The sequence below is a fragment of the Saccopteryx bilineata genome, chromosome 4 (assembly GCF_036850765.1).
Source record: "Saccopteryx bilineata isolate mSacBil1 chromosome 4, mSacBil1_pri_phased_curated, whole genome shotgun sequence".
NCBI classification, from domain to species: domain Eukaryota; kingdom Metazoa; phylum Chordata; class Mammalia; order Chiroptera; family Emballonuridae; genus Saccopteryx; species Saccopteryx bilineata.
The window spans coordinates 78,332,044-78,349,055 of NC_089493.1; the positions used below are offsets into that span (position 1 = coordinate 78,332,044).

Sequence of the window (17,012 nt, forward strand, 5' to 3'; positions counted from 1 at the left end):
TCTTGCATCTGAGGCAAGCCTTGTTTCTCTATGCTCATCAGTCTCATTTTGCCGAGAAAGACGCATTTGCTCTGCGACTGAAGCAAGCCTTGTCTTTCTCTGCTCAATGGTTTCTTTTTGTCAAGAAAGCCGTTTTTTTTTTTTTTAAACATTATTTATTTATTTATTTATTTTAGAGAAGAGAGACAGAAACAGAGAGAGAGAGAGAGAGAGAGAGAGAAAGGGGGAGGAGCAGGAAGCATCAACTCCCATATGTGCCTTGACCAGCCAAGTCCAGGGTTTTGAACTGGCAACTTCAGTGTTCCAGGTTGACGCTTTATCCACTGTACCACCACAGGTCAGGCAGAGAAAGCCGTTTTTGTGCAGCTTTAGCTCCTTTTCTCTCCTCTTCAGTGCTGTATTTTCTAGAAGGCATTCTTAAAAGAAATTACGTTAAGACGTAGTTTTTATGTAAAACAGATGATTGCCAATGCAAACAAATGTTCACCTTCCCCCTGACACACTCAATTTGCATTCAGCCTTAAATTGTTTCAAAAGCAGATGATTGCCAATGCAAACAAATGTTCACCTTCCCCCTGACCCGCTCAATTTGCGTTCAGCCGTGGCAACTTCACCCCATTGGCTAGTACAGTTACGCAAGCAACCAATAAGCTATCGGCGACAAACAGACACTTAAGCTGCATATAATAAAGAAGACAGAGGTCCTGATATTTCCAAGTTAAGCTAACATATTTTATCAGGAAGTATATTAAGTGTTTAATTTGATTAGAGTTTACTCTGATTTGTGCATAGAGATATATAGTGAACCCTGGGATAGTTTAGAATGGGAGCTTTTTGTGTGCTCTTTGGAGTCTGTTGAGTGCCTTAGAGAGAAGGATAAATGTCACAGAGAGGGCTGGGTGCTGGCTGCCCTCCTATCTCTAGCCTCCCAGTATAAACATCTCAATCAGGTTCCAGATAAGATTACAACTGGTAAAAATATTTCATGCTTTAAAAAAGTCTTCAAATGAGCCTGACCAGGCAGTGGCGCAGTGGATAGAGTGTCGGACTGGGATGCGGAGGACTCAGGTTCAAGACCCCGAGGTCACCAGCTTGAGCGCGGGCTCATCTGGTTTGAGCAAAGCTCACCAGCTTGGACCCAAGGTCACTGGCTTGAGCAAGGGGTTACTCGGTCCACGGTCAAGGCACATATGAGAAAGCAATGAACAACTAAGGTGTCACAACGAAAAACTTAATGATTGATGCTTCTCATCTCTCTCTGTTCCTGTCTGTCTGTCCCTATCTCTGACTCTCTCTCTGTCTCTGTAAAAAAAAAAAAAAAAAAAGTCTTCAAATGATTGCCTTAGAATTAAAACAAATCTGGTTGTTGAGAAGCATTTGTATGAAGCGAAGCTTTCAGATACTGTGGGTTGTTTTGTTTTGACAGTTCTGATGCTGGCTATAGACCAAATTTAAAAATTATTTGTAGCTGAAATAATTTTACTGTCATTGTGGACAAACCTGTGGGAAAAGGTTCTGATGTTACTTCTAGGCATTTGTTTTCCTCTTGCCATATTCATGGTTTATTTAACAATGTTGAGATCTTTTTATTGTAAAATAGCAATAGGAAAATTATATATATTTTCTAAATATCAGAGACAAATGGTTTTCAGATAGAATCTTCTAGTAATTTTGTTTGTGTTCTTATTTCCTCTGCAGTTGAGGAAGATTGGGGGGGGTGGCTTTGGAGAAATTTACGATGCACTGGACATGCTTACCAGGGAAAATGTCGCACTGAAGGTGGAATCAGCTCAACAACCAAAACAAGTTCTGAAAATGGAGGTTGCTGTATTGAAAAAACTACAAGGTAAGTTGCTTTGTGTGACATACCAAACAATTTATAATTTATTGTTATCTTTCTGAACCTTAATTTCATTCTCTATTAATTGAATTTTCTGATGTCAGATTGGTATTAACATGCTGAGCATTTTTCTCTTTAAAATTTTATCACTAGCTAGTAATAGAAATACTGATTGCTTAGCATAATCGAACTTTAGCAATTCTTTTCATGGTGAGTAAGGATGAGAGTGAATTACTTGAAACATTTTGTTTTAGAAAGTGTTTTCATAAGGCTGTCAGGGTAAATTTAGCCTTAAAAAACAACAACCAAACATAAATATATCTTGAGTTGTTTCTATTTGTATCTTTGGATGTTAAACATACTTTAATCACATGAAGGAAGCTTCCTTCAAATCACACTGCAGGAAGGAATGGGAATAATACAGTTTCATAAAATAACTTTATGGCACTGTATTTATTTATTTAAAATTTTTTTCAATGCTGAGGTCACCGGTTCAAAACCCTGGGCTTGCCCAGTCAAGGCATATATGGGAGTTGATGCTTCCTGCTCCTCCTCTTCTCTCTCTCTCTCTCTTTCTCTCTGCCTCTCTTCTCTAAAGTAAATAAATAAATAGAAATTTAAAAAGAAAAGCTTACTGTCAGCTTTATAAAAATTTTTTTTCCATTGATTTGAGAGAGAGACAGAGAAAGGAAAGGGAAAGGGAGAGACAAAAAAAGAGAAGCATCAACCCGTTATTTCACTTTGTTGTTCCATTTAGTTGTGTACTCACTGCTTCTCATATGTCCCCTGATCAGGGTTCGAACCCACAACCTTTTGTGCGCGAGACACTTTATCCACTGAGCCACCTGGCCAGGGCCCTGTCCTTAATTTTGAGGTCTGTTTTACTAGTTGGGTCCCTATTATTTTACTACAAGGATAAATAATTTTTTTCTGACATCAATTCAGTAATTTAAACCCCGAATACATTGCTAGTTTATATTCATCTTTGTATTTTCAGTTTAATGACATGATATTATGATATTTAAATTTTTTTTTAATTTTAAAAGATATTAGTTTGAGAGAGGGAGAGAAAGAGAGAAGCATTGATTTGTTGCTCCATTAGTTGTGCACTCATTGGTTGATTCTTGTATGTAACTTGACTAGGGATTGAACCTGCCTCCTTGACATGTCAGGATGACATTCTAACCAACTGAGCTACCTGACCATGGCCCTAAATGTCTTCTTGTTGTTGTTGTTTTAGTTTAAGATTTTTGATGTGTGTGACAGAGATAGAGACAGAGAGGGACAGATAGGGACAGACAGACAGGAAGGGAGAGAGATGAGAAACAACAATTCTTTGTTGTAGCACCTTAGTTGTTCATTGATTATTTTCTCATATGTGCATTGATCAGGGGCCTTCATCAGACTGAGTGACTCCTTGCTCAAGCCAGTGACCTTGGGCTCAAGCTGGTGAGCCTTGCTCAAACCAGATGAGCCTGTGCTCAAGCTGGCAACCTCTGTGTCCCCAGTCTGATGCTCTATCCACTGTGCCACCGCCTGGTCAGGCTGGCCCTAAATGTTTTATCTGAGTCAAAATTAAATAAGGGTGATTAGCATATTAAGTAATCTTGTTAAGCTCTAGGAGGTTTGATATTGTTATGAGACATTCATTAGTATCTAAAGGAATTTAGTACTAACATACAGAACAAAGAAAGTTGCTATAATTGGCTCAAGTAACTATAGTTGGTAGAAATAGCAAGGGTAAAATACTATGTAGCCTAGACTTTCAAATTCATGACTGTATAGTCTTTTGGGAGAATGTGCTCTCTTTGTTAATTCCTAATTTTTGAAATTCTAGTCAATTAATTTCTGTTAAGTAATGAAATGTGTATTATAGATTCTGGCAACGTCTGTTCTTTTCATTTTCCCCTTTGCCTTAAATTTTCTAGTTATCAGAGTTTCTCTACCAAAGTCAGCTCATTTGATTAGAGCATGATGCTAATAAAATTATAGATCTGGCCTGACCAGGCGGTGGCGCAGTCGATAGAGCGTTGAACTGGGATGTGGAGAACCCAGGTTCAAGACCCCGAGGGCGCCAGCTTGAGCACCAGCTCATCTGGTTTGAGAAAAGCTCAGCAGCTTGGACCCAAGGTCATTGGCTCGAGCAAGGGGTTACTTGGTCTGCTGAAGGCTCACGGTCAAGGCACATATGAGAAAGCAATCAATGAACAACTAAGGTGTTGCAACAAAAAACTAATGATTGATGCTTCTTATCCCTCTTTGTTCCTGTCTGTCCCTCTCTCTGACTCTCTCTGTCTCTGTAAAAAAAAAAAAAAAAAAAAAAAAAAAAAAAAAAAATATATATATATATATATATATATATCTGTTCAATAGTTATGTTTAGCCCAAACTTAGCTCTCCCAAAACATGAGAAATTAGGAAACAGTGGAAATGCACCCATTGTCACTACTAGAAAAAATGGATTCTTGGAGAAGGAAAAATAGGAAAAAAGATGGCACATTCTTTTTCTCACCTTTTCTCCTTTCTCCCTATTTGTTTTGAGCTGTTCTCAATTAATTCTCATAGAAGCCGCAATGGGATGCAGCTAGAATTACCCCTTTCTGAGGTTATTGATTCTAGGAGGTCTGTTTTACTCTCAGCTAAGCCCATGAGGTGTGTCATCATCAACTTGGCCTGGACAACTTCACCTGTCTTTCTCCTACTTGGCCCTGAGTAGATGCTTCCAGGTGAGGCAGGACAGTTTTGTAGTCCTTTCAGGAAGTTCTGCCTATTTTGACCATGGTTTACTCAGGATTCTAAGTGATAAACCTTGAAGATCAGTTTAGTACCTTTAATGGATGAATTAGAGATCCTTGAATGCTAAGTCTCTTCTTTCCTTCTATTTTATCTTTCATACTATCAGTATGTAATCTAAAATGTTTTTCCTATTGGTTTATAATCCCATAACATCCTATTTCTTACCATTCTTCATTTTTCAAAAATTAATAGGTTTTTATCTTCTGATATTTATTTCAATGAGGCAGCCCTTGACTTTCTGTTCATGACTTCCTAACTTATGTCTTCTACATACTTAATGCCTTAGAACTTCTTTTTGTTGAGCAAGCTTTGGAATCTAGACCCTTTTGAGAACATTTTTATAGGGCTGAACTGCTTTCATCTTCTGGTTGTCATAATGACTTCTTACTCAATGACCACAACAAAAAAGGCTAAGTATTTAAGGGAAAAATATATAACCTGAGGCAAACCTTTTATAGGATTGGTTGGTTTTAAATTGATACTCAGTTTTTGATATCTAGTATAAGGATTTGTTTCCCTATAAGATAAAAAGATATATTATGATGAAATTAGCCCAAACCCTAAATCTTATTTCATTTAATTAATCAGTCCCCCCTTTCAAAATTCTCATACCGTCTCTTTCTGGATTCCCTCAGTTCTCAATTTTTACTCAGGTTTTCCTGTACTTAACAACTATAGATTTCTTCAGGTCATACATAACTCTCATTACCAGTATGTGCCTTTCTCATTGGTCCCAAAGTGTGAAGGCCTTAGCATTTTACCACATCTTTCCTTCTGAATGACCTTCCCCAGACTATTAAATCAGATTACTTTCTTTTCAAAGTTCTCTCAACTATTTTAGATGTATCCTCCAATTCTCTATTGAATCAAGCTAGACTCCTAAGTTGTACTTGGTTTTTACAGATTTATTTGCATGTTTTAGTCACTTCTAAAATTAAGCCATCTGTGTATAGGCCTATTATGTAGTACTTTTCTAACACTCGGTTATTATTTTCTGAAGCAGTGGTTTTCAACTGCCTGTCCAGTGTGGGTCTGCCAGAAATTTCATGCCAGATGCAAGAGACTTAACCACCGTGATGTTGTATGAAGATTATGGACCTATTATAGACTATAATCTTCATACAAGATTAGGTGGTTATCTCTTTCATGGACCAGTGGTTGAAAAATGCTGCTCTAAAGTATACCTAGTAAATAGAACCAGAAGACTTAATAAGCCTTTCCTTTTATTAATATTGTTCAGATACATCTTCATATACCCATCTATTTGTGTCTTTCTTCTCTCCATTTGTGACTATACCACTTTCATACCTTTGTTTTTCAATTTATTTGCTTTGAAACTGTGTAAAGGGGATAATTGTCTCTATAGTCTGTTAGATTCTTTATTCTCTCTTCTCTCCCATCTTAAATAAATGCTATATAGTGACCTATCTTCACTTCTCAATATTCATGATCTCTTGAGCTGTATTCACCATACCACTTAAAAAATAGTTTTGTTTGCAGTACAGGTATAAGAAGAAAAAATATTCTTTCTATGATTTTAACTCTGATCATTAGTAATTCTGTAGTACCTCAGGAACCTACCATCAATATGTGTTAAAAAGTTAGATTTCCATTGCAATTTTAACAAAATTTGATACATGTCTAGAATCCTGCAAGTAAGATAGGCAAATCTTAATATTGAGTTTTAGCCTTGGCTGGTGGCTCAGTGGATAGAGTGCCTGCCTGGTGAAAGGACGTCCCAGGTTTGATTCCTGGTCAGGGCACACAGGAGAAGCAACCATCTGCTTCTCCCCCCATCCCTCTCTGCCCCCCTCCCTGCCCCTCTTCTCCTTCTCTCCCTCTTCCCCTCCTGCATCCAGTGGCTCCATTGGTTTGAGTGTAGCCCCGGGCACTAAGGATAGCTCCATTGGAGCAGATCAGCCTCAGGTGCTAAAAATAGCTCATTAGCCTGACCAGGCGGTGGCGCAGTGGATAGAGCGTCGGACTGGGATGCAGAGGACCCAGGTTCGAGACCCCGAACCAGCTTGAGCATGGGCTCATCTGGTTTGAGCAAAAGCTCACCAGCTTGAACCCAAGGTCGCTGGCTCCAGAAAGGGGTTACTCAGTTTGCTGAAGGCCCACGGTCAAGGCACATATGAGAAAGCAATCAATGAAAAACTAATGATTGATGCTTTCTTATCTCTCTTTGTTCCTGTCTGTCTGTCCCTGTCTATCCCTCTCTCTGACTCACTCTCTGTCTCTGTAAAAAAAAATAAAAATAGCTCATTACTTGAGCATGGGCCCCAGATGGGGTTGCCAGGAGTCTGCCTCACTATCTCCCCTCCTCTCACCTAAAAAAAAAAAATTGAGTTTTCCCCTAATTTTTTATTATGAAAAATTTCAAATATACAAACAAGTAGAGAATTATATAATTAATATTCATGTATTCAATACTCAGCTTCAATAAGTATCAGTATTTGGCCAGTCTTGTTACGTCTGTATTCTATTCTTTTAACATTTTCTCTTCTTTGCTGGAGTTAAAAGGAAATCCTATAAAGAAGCTATGGTACATATAGACAGTAGAATACTTCTCAGCCATAAGAAATGGTGACATATTGCTGTTTAAAACAACATGGATAGACCTTGAGAACATTATACTGAGTGAAATAAGTAAATCAGAAAAAGCTAGGAACTATATGACTTCACACATAGGTGGCATATAAAACTGAGACTCATGGACAGAGAGAAAAGTTATGTAGTTCCCAGGGAGAGGGGGCAGGGAGAAGGGGAGTAAAGAGACAAATTTATATCCCAAACAGGTGGGATATAAAACTGAAACCCATGGACATAGATAAACGTGAAATTGTTACTGCAGGGAAGGGGCTTGTGGGGAGGGGAGAGGAGAGTAAAGAGAGACAAATACATGGTGACAGAAAATGATTTGACTTTGGGTGGTGGGCACACGACACAATCAACAGTTTAAATACTATAGAGATGTTCACCTGAAACCTATGTACGCTTATTGAGTTATATCACCCCATTAAAATTAATTTCAATAGAAAAGAAAAAATCCTAGACATATATCAATCATATATATATAAATACTTCAGTATGTATCTCTATCTAATAGATAAGGGCTTCTTTTTAAAGAAAAACTGAAAATACTTTTTATTTTATAGTCATGAAGTATCAGGGAATTTGTGGGTTTCAGGTGTGGGGGTTATTTAGAAAATATCAAAATTTAAGAGACATTACTTTGCTTGTTAGAGCTTTGTTGATGATTTTGTGAATCCATGAAATTGAATCTGTTGGAACATAAAAAGTCTTAGCCACTTACCTTCACACACACACACAAAAAATGTTATGAGAACATATTAGAGGTATATATTTGTTAAACTTTAGGAAAATTTGGGAGATCTATATTATTGAAAAAGTGAGGTAACAAGTAATAAGTGAAAATGCCTCAGGTGACCAGTTTTAAAAATAGATTTGAGACCTATTGGAGAAGAAGCCTGTGCTCCAGTTTTTTCTTTAACTTAACCTTTTAGAACCATTTTTGGTTTACAGAAAAACTGAGCAAAAAGTCCAGAGTTCCCATATTCCCCTCACCCCTAGTTTCTCCTATTGTAACATCTTGTATTGGTGTGGTACATTTGTTACATTTGGTGAGCCAATATTAATATATTGTTATTAACTAAGTATATAATTTACATTAAGAGACTCCTTTTTAAATAACATAAACTCAGTAGTCTTAAACACTTAAAAAAAGTATCTCTCAATACCATCTAAAATGTAGCCGTTGTTTAATTTTTTGCAATGTCCCAAAAATATCCTTTTATAGTTGACTTGTTCAAATCAAGATCCATACACTGGCCCTGGCCGGTTGGCTCAGCGGTGGAGCATTGGCCTGGCGTGCAGGGGTCCCGGGTTCGATTCCTGGCCGGGGCACACAGGAGAGGCGCCCATCTGCTTCTCCACCCTTCCCCCTCTCCTTCCTCTCTGTCTCTCTCTTCCCCTCCCGCAGCCGAGGCTCCATTGGAGCAAGGATGGCCTGGGCGCTGGGGATGGCTCTGTGGCCTCTGCCTCAGGTGCTAGAATGGCTCTGGATGCAACAGAGCGACGCCCCAGAGGGGCAGAGCATCGCTCCCTGGTGGGCATGCCAGGTGGATCCCGGTCGGGCGCATGCAGGTGTCTGTCTGACTGCCTCCCCGTTTCCAGCTTAGGAAAAATGAAAAAAAAAAGATTCATACACCCAGCAGGAACATTGCATTTGGTTGACAAATCTCCTAAGTCTGTCTCTCTTTTTTTTTAGTGAGCAGGAGCAAGAGAAAGAGACAGACAGACAGACAGACAGCGACAGACAGGAAGGAATAGAGATGAGAAGCATCAATTCATAGTTGTGGCACCTTAGTTGTTCAATGATTGCTTTCTCATATGTGCTTTGACCCTGGGGGCATTCCAGCTGACTCAGTGACCCCTTGCTCAAGCCAGTGACCTTTGGCTCAAGCCAGCAACCATGGGTCATGTCTATGATCCCACACTCAAGCCGATGAACCTGGGTCCTCAGTGTCCCAGGCCTACACTATCCACTGTGCCACTGCCTGGTCAGGTTCTTAAGCCTCTCTTAATTTATAAGAATTCTTCCTTCCTATCTTTTTTTTGGGAGGGGGGAGTTTAGTTGTTGAAGAAATTGCTGAAGTTCTTAGTTGGATAGAATAGTTCAAATTCTGGATTTGGCCATTCACATCCTTGTGGTGTCTTAGCATGTTCCTCTATTCACCATGTTGTCTGTGAACTGGTAGTTAGACCTAGAGCAGGCGTGGCCAACAGTTTTTGCCCCCAAGCCAGATTAGAAAGAAAACATTTTTCACAGGCCGGAGGAAATATTAAAATTAAAAAATGTTAAGTACAAAAACGATTTGTTTAAGTAAACAAAATTTTATTATGTAATTTGTTTATGAATAAATGTGAGTAAAAAAAATTTAATATACAATATTATTTTAATAAAAATATATTTTAGGCCCTGGCTGGTTGGCTCAGTGGTAGAGCGTCGGCCTGGCGTGCAGGGGACCCGGGTTCGATTCCCAGCCAGGGCACACAGGAGAGGTGCCCGTCCGCTTCTCCACCCCCCCTCCTTCCTCTCTGTCTCTCTCTTCCCCTCCTGCAGCCGAGGCTCCATTGGAGTGGGGATGGTCCTGGCGCTGGGGATGGCTCCTTGGCCTCTGCCCCAGGTGCTGGAGTGGCTCTGGTCGCAGGGGAGCTACGCCCCAGAGGGGCAGAGTGTCGCCCCCTGGTGGGCGTGCGGGGTGGATCCCGGTCGGGCGCATGTGGGAGTCTGTCTGACTGTCTCTCCCCGTTTCCAGCTTCAGAAAAATACCAAAAAATAAATAAATAAATAAATAAAAATTTTAAAAAATAAAAATAAAAATATATTTTAATAAAAATATAATTACATACCATATAAATATCCAAACTATCGCAATCAATTGAAACAATATTTAGTTAATAGAATGAGCTTGAAGGAGTTATATTGCAAATAAAACAATTATTTCATTTTACAAACAGCCTGGACACGTTTTCAGTTATCAACTGAAGCTATTGTCTATGCTACAATGCCACTTGATTCAGCACACTTGACTACAAAAATAACGAATTGTTTGACCTTGGGTGCGCACTGGCAAACTCTGCCTAAAAGAATGTGGGTTTCACATCACCACTAAACGTCAAACAGTTCATATTGAGTACAGATGAGTACAAAAGTTGTAAGTCTTTATAATGGAATTTTTAAAAAAATAAGTATTGCGAATCCATTCAACCAATTATTGGAAGTTAACCCTAGATTAGTCACACTTAGAATTCTTTTCCGCGTATCACTATCTTCTTAAATATCTCAATTTCCGATAATCAAAGACGCTTTCTCTTCTGAGTAGCTGAGATTTTAAAGTAGCGGAGAATATTAAAAATTTAATCGTGGGCCACATAAACTCATTACACGGGCCGGATGTGGCCTGGTGGGCCATATGTTGGCCATGCCTGACCTAGAGGCTACATGCCTAGATCCATTGTTTCTGCAGGGCTTGTAAAATGGTGATTTTTCTTATTCCTTTTTTCATTCCTTCCAAAAGTCTGAACTAGAATTATTCTACAAGTAGAACTTTATCTCATCAGCGGTTTGTTCCCTCTGAAATTTAGTTACTATAAGTAGGACAAGGTAAAGGCTTAATTTTTCTTTCCTTTTATTTACCAATTTTCAGAATAATGAGTTGTATCCTTATGTGACTAGTGACTTGTTTTCTGTTTTAAGTATCACTATGAAGTAATGTATATTTACCTATTTAATTTCAACCTGTTGCAGTCATTCTTCTTTTGATGCTCAAATTTTCATGTCTTTAGGTAGTGGAAGCCCTTTCAAGTTGGCTGCTGTGTCCTTCTGACATAACTCCAGTGTTCTGTGATACCATTCTTGCTTTCTAGCGCAGCAAATGTTTAAGGTATTCCTTGAACTTTCCCTGTACCATAGTTGGAATCAGCAACCCTGTTTTTCCAAGAAGCCCTATTCGTTTTGTTGGGAAATAGTTGAGACCACAATATGGGCACTATATTGGACCAACACACTTTTCTCATAGGTTTTAATAAGTTCTAGATTTTGCCTGTTTTAATCTTATGTGGACTTTTCAACTTGCTTGCATTTATTTTATTTTAAAAATACCATTACATTCTATTTTAAATTGCAAGCCTCTTAAAGGGCAGGGATTATATAATTTAAGCCTGACGTTTTTGCTCAGTGGCAAAATGATAGCACAAAGTAGGTTTGTATTTGGTGATAGCACACATTTGCAAATGGAGATATGGGAGAATACGATAACATAATTCTTCTATTTCTGACTATTTTTTTATTGGTTCTTTGTTTTAAGAAAAATAAATAATTGGAGTTCTGGAATAATTTGTTCAAGAGTGCTATAAATACTAGTTGATAAAGTCACTTTTGGATGACTAAGGTTTGGATGCTGAAAAGCATATTATATGGAGATTCAACTCTTCATTGTTATAAAAGAAAATCATTTGTGTCTTCCAGAAAGTGATTTTTATTTGATTGAGAAGTTTTTTTATTTTTATATCTGCATATAGGTAGGTCTAATGTTTTGGAAATTTAGAAAATTATAAAATTACTATAATTTATATTTTATATATCTTTTCATGAAAGGGAGTCTTTCTAGGATCTTTAAAAGTTTATATTTTGTTAACTTAGGTACAGGGGGTGTATAAATATATAGTTAAGCATAAAGATAGTTTTTCTTTAAAAGTATTCTGGCCCTGGCCGGTTGGCTCAGCGGTAGAGCGTCGGCCTAGCTTGCGGAGGACCCGGGTTCGATTCCCGGCCAGGGCACACAGGAGAAGCGCCCATCTGCTTCTCTACCCCTCCGCCACGCTTTCCTCTCTGTCTCTCTCTTCCCCTCCCGCAGCCAAGGCTCCACTGGAGCAAAGATGGCCCGGGCGCTGGGGATGGCTCTGTGGCCTCTGCCCCAGGCGCTAGAGTGGCTCTGGTCGCAACATGGCGACGCCCAGGATGGGCAGAGCACCGCCCCCTGGTGGGCAGAGCGTCGCCCCTGGTGGGCTGCCGGGTGGATCCCGGTCGGGCGCATGCGGGAGTCTGTCTGACTGTCTCTCCCTGTTTCCAGCTTCAGAAAAATGAGAAAAAAAATAAAATTAAAATAAAAGTATTCTGTAGATCACATATCTCATTAATTCTTACATGTGTTCTTTCCACAATGTGTTCACCCTAATGAAGTTTGTTGTATTTAAAAATCACTACTGAAAGCATTGAATGACTAGAAAATTGTACTGCCTTACTTTCCTATTTTAGCCCTTTCTGTCGTATTGTGAATGATCAGCATATCTTACCTCTTGTGTTCTTTCAAAGCACCAACTTGAGTAAAACTGAGTTTTTTCTCTCTGTATATTACCTTGGATGAGATATTCATGGTATTTGTTGGTAAGAGTACATGCCTAGATCCATTGTTTCTGCAGGGCTTGTAAAATGGTAATTTTTCTTATTCCTTTTTTCATTATTTGCAAATTTCTGAACTAGAATTATTCTACAAGTAGAACTTTATTTCATCAGCGGTTTGTTCTCTTTGAAATTTAGTTACTATAAGTATGGCAGGATAAAGGAAATAAAGACTTATTTAATTATTTAAAAATTATTTTCTCCTCTAAATCCTCTAAAAGCAAGTGAGTTATTACTCAAGAAACAAACGAGTAACTGCCATTGTTCGATCACTGAATAACTTTATTATTCTCAGTTGAAGTAGTTGGGAATTAATTTGTCTTACCCCATATAAATGTAGAGAAAAACAATATAGCCCATAAAGAAGGGATTTTGTATTGACTTCCAGGGACTCCTTTTACCTTGAGATATTGGTCCTGTTTTTGTTTGTTTGTTTGTTTTTGCCTTTGAGACTACAGCGCACAGGCTCTGAGAGTTGGGAAGAAGGGATACTATTACAGAAGAGCAAGTGCGACCTTCCCTGCTGGAAATCTCCAGCTACTGCTGCAAAATACAACTGCTTCCTTTCCCTAGTCATAAGAATGTAAGAATATGTAACTTCTTTCTAGTCTAGAAGACTGTCTCTGAAAGTTACTCCCAAGTTGCTTGCCTTCATTAAGGTTCATGTGTTCCATCAAAAGATGTTGTAAGGTCTCTGATAACTCCTTTTGTGGGAGAGCATAGTAGTCAATGTCTGGGACCTAAAGGGTTAGGGATAAATCCTTACCCATTTTATTGCATCCTTTAACTTGTTACCTGCCCTTTTGTTTATTTCATCCTGTGCATTTACCTTCCCCCCTCAAATTAATTTTGCTTGCCCTGTTTGTTTCATCTGTTTCATTAAAATGTGTTTGGGGATCTCTGAGAACTTTACTTGTTCAGTATGTTTATTTTAACATTTACCTAGTTGGGAGAGTTAACATTATCTGCCAGTTCAGGGTTTTGTTTATTCATTACTCTGTTTGGGCTTAGAAAAATGACACATCAGAACTAGAATAGCAGAGATTCCCCCCCCCCCCAGAGAGACAGTAAGAGAGAGGGACAGAGGAACAGACAGGGAGGGAGAGAGATGATAAGCATCAGTTGGTAGTTGTGGCACTTTAGTTGTTCATTGATTGCTTTCTCATATGTGCCTTGACCAGGAGCTCGAGCTGAGGCAGTGACTCCTTGCTCAAGCTAGCGACCTTAGGCTCAAGCCAGCGACGCTGGGCTTCAAGCCAGCAACCTTAGAGCTCAAGCTAGCAACTATGGGGTCATTTCTGTGATCCCATGCTCTAGCCAGCAACCCAGTGCTCAAGCTGGTGAGGCCATGCTCAAACCAGATGAGCCCGTGTTCAAGCTGGCAATCTCAGGGTTTCGAACCTGGGTGTTCAGTATCCCAGGTCAATGCTCTATCCACTGCATCACTACCTGGTCAGGCGAGCTCCATTTTCTTGAAAAAGAATATAAGGTATATGTGTGTGTGTTTGTATGTACATACACACATATTTTTATATGTGCTTTATATGCACAAAGAAAGACTGGAATCATAACAGAACTCAAGAAGCTGTTGGGAATGGTTATGTTTGGGTATTAGAATTAGAGGTACCAGGAAAGGAGAGGATCTTTTACTTTTTCCCTTTATACTTTTGGTTCTTAAGAAATTGGAAAGAATAATGCAAACATTTCTTTTATAGTAAAAATATAATAATTATAAATATCTCAAAATTCATTCTTTTTCTTTATCTTTTTAAATTTCTGAATGCTTGAAAATACATGGTAAATTACTGTAATATAATTTAATTAAAAGGCTATTTTGGTTTGTGGACTTACTTTATAAATGGTTGGTAATATCTTATTTGTGGGGAGATCTGTAGCAGTGTCTGAGTGCTTCCTATGTGCTAGGAACAGTACTACTGAATGTTAGGCTCATTCATACTTGTTTTGTTTAATCTTATATCTATTTTTTTATCTAATGCATACATAAGACCTCCCTTTTGTTTACAACCTTTTTTTAAGGCTGAAGGCTGTAAATTTGAAAATCAAACAGAAGAACAAAGTAAAAAGTAAAAGTTTCCTTTCTCTTAGTCCCTCACTCTCCTCCAAAGTTAACCACTGTTATGGTGTCTTGTTTTTATTTTTCCAGAAACAGTCAATACATTTCATAAATCTATTTGATCACACACATATTTAACCATATCATTATATATGTCATATATGTATTATGTATGGCATACATAATATAATTGTGTATGTATAAAATCTCCCTCCCTTACCCATATCTTCCAACAACATGTGGAATCATACTGTATATGTACTGTACTGCAACTTGATGTGACCCCTTAGATTCAGACAGTAAAACTCATTTTCTGTGCACTTTTATGTTCAGCAAAGAGTGATCCTTCAAAATATATTGATTGGATCATGTCACTCTCCCACCATTGCTAAAATATTTTAAGGCTTGCCTTTTCTCAGGTAAATTCCACCCATCTTAACATGGCATGACTTTTTTAGTTCCTAAACAGTTTATGGCCTCTTATCTGCCATTTGTTTTTTCTGTCTTATGCTTTGGATAACTCCTTTCTTTTCTTTTTTCTTTTTTGAAAAAATTTATAACAAGCCTAATATTTATAAAAATCCATGGGTAAAATAAGATTTAAAGAAATAAAGCAAAGTACAATTAAGGGCTTCATTTTTTTTCCAAGCACGTTAATATCCCAAAATAGATATGCTTAAAAAAATGTGATTCTACTTGCTTGCCTGTTCTCTTTTCTTCAATAAGGTTATTACATCATTTATTTATTTTTAATTTTTAATTTATAATCAAAGTTATACAAATAGTTTTCAAAAATCAATCAGTTCAACAAAGTTTGTTATGAAAAACAATCAGGTTCTGGTTCCAGATAAGATGGAGTAAGCATACTTCACCCTGTCTTTCCCACTGAATGCAGCTATAAAACCTGGACAGAATGCTTGGAGTGGCTATTTGAGGACTCTGAAAAATAAATAGTAGGAGGCAGATTGGGGAAGAAGACCAGAATTCAAAGTACCAGTGAACTGGTGGTGAGTTTACCATTTTCTTTCTTCCAGTATGCCCCCGCCTGAACTTAACATATCCTGAAACCTGGAAATATGCATCATTAACATGGACAGAAAAAGCACCAGAAGTCCTCTATTTCTGACTCAAAGAGCAGAAAAGGGGTTTCTCAGTGCTCAGAAAAAATGTGGCAATCCCACATCCTTTTCTTTTTTTTTTTCTTCTTTATTTTCTTGTACCCCAGGCCTCAGGCAATCCATGGCAGTGGCTGCAGTGGCCTCAATGGGGTTAGGCAGGAGCCTAAATCTCAGAGAGAGGGGAACTTTCCTTTCAAATTGGAGGAGCTATGTTCTCAAGAAAGTGGAGCAAATTCCATTGCTTTTCTTCTCTCTGTGCTCTTCTGCTGGTTGGCCCTGACTTCTGACACAGTCATGGGAAGTACATAGCAGAGTGCAGTTAATGAAGCCCAGCTTTCTGTTTGAAGGCTAAGAAAGGGGAGCCCCAGGGAGACAGAAGATTGCACGTAAAGTTGCTTATGGACTGCTGAGCTGACTTCCAAGCTGTGCATGTGTGAACCTGATTCTAAACAGCCTAAATAAATGTTGAGGACTGAATATGAGATATACCATCCCAAGCCCTAAACTGGACACTACGTGGGACAGTTATGGAACACACTACTAAATTGAAATTGGAAGCACAACCTACAGAAGACAGATTAGAACTTGAAGTATGAACCCAACTGGGTTAATTACTGACTATAAAACCCCCACAAACATTCTCATTGGGACTTAAATTAGACCCAGAGTCTCATAAATTTAAAAATGTCCAGAATATAATCTACAATTATTCAGCTTAAAATAAATTAGAAAAATCTGAACTTACATAAGAAAAGATAACAGAATCTCAATACCAAGACCACACAGATGGTAAAGAGTTATCTCGGTGGGGTGGCAAGATGGTGATGGAGGAGGTGGATGTACCAACTTCCAACTCCCAGAACAAGGTGGATTACAACTTAATTTTAAGAACAATCATCTGGAAAAACCAACTTTGTACTCTTTAACCAGGGATCACTGAAGAAGCCACACTGAGACTGGTAGGAAAAGCAGAAACGCAGAGGGGGCTGCCCAGTTCCCAGGAGCAAGCGGCAGCCCAGAGGGAATTGCGTGGAGGGAAGTGAGTTTAGCAGAGAGGAGAGGGTCCTGGGCCCCAGGAACGAAGCCCCAACCTGCAGCCCCAGAGCCTAGAAGAGGCGTATGGACAGTATTTAGCTGAAAAACAAGCCAGGATACTATTTGTGAGAAAGAGACAGATTTCTCAGACCCAGGATTTGT

At 38.6% G+C, this 17,012-nt stretch overlaps 1 protein-coding gene across 3 annotated transcripts in view; it reads left to right on the forward strand.

Annotated features, from left to right (window-relative positions):
* Positions 1-17,012, forward strand: part of TTBK2 (tau tubulin kinase 2) — a 205,336-nt gene that overhangs the window by 43,290 nt on the left and 145,034 nt on the right. For all 3 annotated transcript variants that reach the window (XM_066276907.1, XM_066276906.1, XM_066276908.1), the window contains one exon: positions 1,699-1,846. In XM_066276907.1, the coding sequence (XP_066133004.1) occupies positions 1,699-1,846 (148 nt within the window). The remainder of the gene's footprint in view (positions 1-1,698; positions 1,847-17,012) is intronic.